At 33.5% G+C, this 5,482-nt stretch overlaps 1 protein-coding gene across 3 annotated transcripts; it reads right to left on the bottom strand.

Moving 5' to 3' along the window:
- Window positions 1-2,916: 2,916 nt before the first annotated feature.
- LOC102593812 (heat shock factor protein HSF30) lies at window positions 2,917-5,123 on the bottom strand. Of its 3 annotated transcripts, XR_367583.2 has the most exons (4): window positions 4,791-5,122; window positions 3,553-4,300; window positions 3,161-3,233; window positions 2,917-2,946 (listed from the first exon to the last, which is right to left on the bottom strand). XR_367583.2 is itself a non-coding variant. In XM_006351520.2 (3 exons), the coding sequence occupies exons 1-3, from the start codon at window positions 5,058-5,060 to the stop codon at window positions 3,229-3,231; spliced, it is 1,023 nt and encodes a 340-aa protein (XP_006351582.1). In that variant the 5' UTR covers window positions 5,061-5,122; the 3' UTR covers window positions 2,953-3,228. The 3 variants fall into 3 exon arrangements, 2 of the variants coding, with proteins under 2 accessions (XP_006351582.1, XP_006351581.1); XM_006351520.2 differs by lacking the exon at window positions 2,917-2,946 and having other exon boundaries at window positions 2,953-3,233; XM_006351519.2 differs by lacking the exons at window positions 2,917-2,946; window positions 3,161-3,233 and having other exon boundaries at window positions 3,344-4,300; window positions 4,791-5,123.
- Between the last annotated feature and the right edge of the window lie 359 nt (window positions 5,124-5,482).

The following is a 5,482-nucleotide window of genomic DNA, read 5'->3' as shown; positions in this document are numbered from 1 at the left end:
TATATATAACGGTCCTCAACTGCACCGCCACCACTAGGTTTGGTGTGCCCCTTTTCACTTGAGCACTAGTTTTGACACTTAAAAGCTTGTTTGGATTGACTTTTTCTCGTTAAGCCATTAACGAAACTAGAGTGGAATGAGTAAACTCCATGGTATAAGACTTTGAAAAAAAATCATATTTATAATTCAATTTAAAATTAACTTTGCGTTGAGCTCTATCAGACATCAAGGGCAAACATGAGATTGTCTCCTAATGACGAAGGTGCTATTAGACAAATGATAAACGGAATAGTTATGCTCACATTATTTATGCTGGAAAAAAAATACTATTTGTTTATAGAAAGATTCGATCTCTACAAATATGATGAAAAGATGTGAAAAAGATTTTAACGAACAATTGTCTTTTTAATTATACGGCCATACCAATGCATGCATTAAAAACCCTTATATTACTAATATCATAATACATAATACAAAATAGAGTATTATTGGACCAACTAGAGGGAGATGAGCCTCGTAAATAAAGTATATAACTAATACTTGTATTAATTAATTATATATAAATTTAAAAAAATGTACCAAATAATTAGACATTAATAATATACAAAATTAATACATATAATAATTTTCTAATGCATTCTACTGAACCTTTAAATTTTACATATCAACTCCAAAAAATTAAACTGAATCCTTAAAAGGGAAGATTGAAGAAGTAAAGAAACCATGGAATTACTGTTATAGTGATTAGGCAAGTGCAAAATAATACTAATATACTTTAAAAAATGTCTACTTGTCACATGAAATGTTCATTCAATACTGGGGGGTTATTTTTGTTAATATTTTATGTCGGTTCAATTTGTTCTGTTACACGTTTGATGCTTTGCAGAAGAGATAAATAATATTCGGACATGACTCTGATTAGGATTCCCACTTTTCAACTTTTGTCTCCACCCTAAAGTCAGACCTCATACTTAATATTGTTCTGATTATAATTAACTTTTTATTTGTCCCCTATATTTGGCATATTCTTTGATCAAGCAGGACGATCATCTTATCTAAAAACTTGAACTTTATTCTCAACAGTTTATTATTCTATTGAATTGAAACTGATGGATACTCAATGACAAATTCTCAACAGCAGTTTATTAGTCCATTGAATTGAAAGCAATTACACTGATGGATGCTCTATGACTGCTATTGATAGTTTCATCGATTGTTCTGGATCTTCAAGATCCAAATTGGTAAACCAGCTTGAACTGTTGGGCAGAACACCAGTAAAGAGGTAAAACCTATCCTTCAAATATACTGATTGGTAAAGTGGGAAAAGGCATAAATTCCCTTTAAACTTGTGTCGAAAAGTCAGTTACACGCTCAAACTATTGTAACGACCTATTACACACCTAATCTTGTTCAAAGTGATATTAATACCCCTTAGAATGTGACATGACAAAGAGAGTGTCTTCACCTTCCTTAAGGTGCGTGAGAAGAAAAAATTATGTATTATAATTTTTAATATATTATTTCTTTTTTCTTTTTTTTAATCTTTTTATTGGTGTCCTCAATTTCTTTAAAGCTTTTTCATTTTTCTTTATTTTGAGTTCTTCTTCTTCTTAAGGAATCACTGCATTTGTCGTCATTGATTGTTTGATGGAAGCACATCCAACACTCTACCCATAAAAATGAACTCTTAAAAATAGAAAGGGTGGAGAAGATGATGACTTTCATCGAAAAGTAATAATTTTCAACTTAAAGTTCATGATTTTTCCGTTTGAACTCGCCGGAGGATTTACCAGAGAAGATCACTACCGAAAAAGATTCATGAGAAAGATAATGATTTCTATTGAAAATTCTATGACATTTATGCATAAAATTCATGGTTATATTGTCTAAATTTTTCAAAAGTTCACTGAAGAAAATGATTTCTCAATCTTTGTCTTCTCTATTCTCGCCGGAGAACTACCAACAACCACCACAATGTTATTTTTATGTCTCATATCATCAATAGCATATTTGATTAATCAATTACACACAAAAAATACTAATGAATTACATACAAACTTATCAAGAATTTTAAAGAATTTTAAAGATCTTTAAATTTTTATTTGTTCCATCGATCATAATGGTGTTGCCCATCACCTATCACCGCTGCCAACATCTCTATACTTCATAATCGACTTATTGATTCCTATTTTCTCTTCAAGTTTTTACCTTTTCCTTCAATTTATGAAAAATGGAAAAGAAAGAAGAAATAGATTTTAAAAAGAGATGTATGGTGAGAGAAGGAAGATGCCCAAGTTTTTAATTTTTTGCAAAAGTTAAAGAAAATATCAAGGAAAAAGGTTTTAAATTTTTTAAATAATATTATTTATGTGTGAAAACGCGTGTACAACACTTTTTTTACACAAAACTGAGATTGTCTTCGGAAGGGGTATTAATATCACTTTGAACAAGATTAGATGTGTAATAGGTCGTCACAATAGTTCGAACGTGTAACTGACTTTTCGGCACAAGTTCAGGGAAAAATTTATGCCTTTTCCCTAAATATATAAGATTCATTGATTTGCTAAGTGGACACATGCATGCCAATGTTTTAAAAAGTAACTGGTGTTGGTTGATGCAGTGGAGGAAAGCCGAGTCCATGTTGATGCTGCTCACTTGCAACGCTTTTCTTCTCAATCTAATCGAGACAAACCAAACATCTCATAGGAATATAAGATCTCCGTATACTCTATCCCCTCATTCTCCAGTATAGTATATATCCCCTCATTCTCCAGTATAATATAGTATATAGTATAGAGAGACCACTTTATATAGGTATGAACCAAACATCAGTTACAAGCCAACCCCTAACTAACCTCTGCATATTTAAACAACCCCTAAAAGGTTTATGAGCACTAGATAATGCAGAAGCCATAATTAAGCTATACCATTGTCAATTGTATGATTCTGCAATACAAAAACTTATTATTAGCTCCGTTGAGAATGGTATGGACCTCAGTTCTATACAAAATTACAAGAAAAATCAAAATACATGCTACAACATGACAGCCTAGATACATCACATCATTCAAAAGACATTATTTTATATACATAAACATGAATAGACAGTAGTCATTCCTCCAGACTAACTAAGAAATAAAAAGCTGTTAACTGGCATTACTTGTAAACATGCGCTACTAGAGACTGCCTCAAAGCTTGCTTCCCGAAAGTAGTAGTATATCTGGCATCTTAACCTGAAAAATTAAACCAAGTGAAAAGAAAAATATCAATTCTGCACTTCACTTTCCAAAAAATATTAGTACAATCTAAATATCAATAAGGAATGTAATATATATATAAAAAATTGCTTTAGGCGTCCCATCCCTGCTATATAAGAGAAATAACAAGTACAAATATTAACTAAAACATATTTGAAAGCAGTAACTCAATATAGGATACTGGAATTGTGTCAAGGAGGTCAGAGGAACAATTAGAGTTTCCCTCAAAGTGAAGCTTTTAGGGATTGGACCTAAAGGAAATCAAGTTGATCTACAAGGTCTTGTAATTCCTCACCCCATTCAGGTGTTTTTGCAACAAGATCTTCAACTTCCACGTCGAATTCAGGTTGTTCAACAACCAGTACTTCCTCTGCTCGATCCCCGGATATAAGATCTTCACTGAACAACTCTTCCCAAATATCTTCAGGCCCTGTGCCATTTGCTGTCACAACAGAAGCCGACCTGACATTGCTGCTTGATTCATTGTCCATTGCAGCAGAGAATAACATTTCAATACTTGCAAGCTCAGCTTCACGCTCTTGGTGTGAGGAGTAATTCATAGGCTGATGATCACTTCGTGTGGCTACATCTTGAAGGTTCTCAGCACTGGGGGTCATCGTTAGTCTCCTCTTTTGTCCAACTTCGATACGTTGTTTATCTTTTCTCTGCACATGTTTGTCCAAGTACTGCTGGAGAAAAGTTGGATTGCTGAAGATCTTTGCTAAGAAACTCATCATCTGCTCTTGTTTCCTCTCCTGCCTTTCGATTTTTTCTCCCATGGCAATGATCTGATTCCTCGTACTCTGCTGTTGCTGCCTAAGTTTAACTATTTCAGTCATCAACACGTTTTTATCCCGCTTTAATCTTTCTAACTCCTCCTCCATCCCATAATAACCAATTTCAATGCAAGCGCCGGATCCTTGTTGATTCATACTTTGACCAACATTCCTCCTCCTCTTTATAGTCTTCAAAAGATGCTTCTGCCCTCCCAGGAAACCTTCATTCGCAAATTCCCATCTGTCAGGATCCACCTTTCTAAATCCCTGCATTTCCATCAAGTTAAGAGTCAATAAAACTCATATTCCATTACAAAAAATACAAGAAGCTATGCTTAATAATCGGTACAGAAGAAACACAACCTAGCTTTCTTCTTTCTTCGAGTATTCATCGTACAATCAGTAGAACTCATCAGAATCACCAACCATCTGCACATACACTAGCTCAACTTCTGCCTAAGCTAATGGAGCAAAATACGTATCGAAGTCATTCAAAGCAGGATAATACCGTGCACTCAGCACAACCACATTCCCAACAAATCAATAAAAATTTATATCAGTCCTTAAATCGAAAAATTCACCCATTTCAATTGATAAAAAACAGTAATCAATGCCAATATAATCAAAATCGATCACCACCAAGTCTAACAGACTGCTATTTAGAAACCCTAACTAATCGAAAATCGAAACCTAACACATGCAAAATATTCTTAATCTAGATAAGGAATTCCAAAATTAGAAGCAAAAAGATACTTACATATGTGTTAAGCTGCCGAATGAAACTGGAAAAATTGCTGTGCTTGAAAAATCTAGGCAACAATGTGGTGGAAAACTTGTGAGAATCCCAAACAATAAAGCTATTCCTTGTTGTGCTCCACGATATGACTTCATCAGTTGAAGAATCTTCCACCATTTCATAAGTTTTGCTCAGAAATGGTGGCGGACCAACGTCGTGCAACCCTTCCATAGGCAGCACGGCCGTCGGAATGCCATCTTCTTCGACCTTCACTTTCACTACTTCCTCCATTGCTTGTTCAGTTTGCTAATTAGGATTAGCAAAAGAGTTTTGAGGGGTATTAAGGAGTGAGTCTGTGATTTGTGAGTAATATAAGAATGGGATGTGGACTAGAAAGTTCTAGAGAAAAACAGATGGAAGAAAGAGGAGAAGTCTAGAAAATATCTTCTTATCTTAAGATATTTCGAAGGAATAGTTAGATTTTGGAACTTTCCAACATTTGTACACTAGAGGGACCATTTTGGAAGTTTGAAAGAATTATATTTTACTATTATTAATTTTGTTTTAAGTTCATTTTAAAGGAAATATTTTTTTATATAGGTTTAAGACCACAAAAATAGAAAATATGTTGGAATATTTAACATATCTTTAATTTAAATCATAAAATTTATTTTTTTATTTTATTTTCTTATTCTTCATGCTAAGTCAAAGTA

This window comes from Solanum tuberosum, unplaced genomic scaffold, assembly GCF_000226075.1.
Source record: "Solanum tuberosum cultivar DM 1-3 516 R44 unplaced genomic scaffold, SolTub_3.0 scf00135, whole genome shotgun sequence".
Classification (NCBI taxonomy): Eukaryota; Viridiplantae; Streptophyta; class Magnoliopsida; order Solanales; family Solanaceae; genus Solanum; species Solanum tuberosum.
The sequence above is the reverse complement of the archived record's forward strand: the minus strand, read 5'-3'. Positions and strand labels throughout refer to the sequence as shown.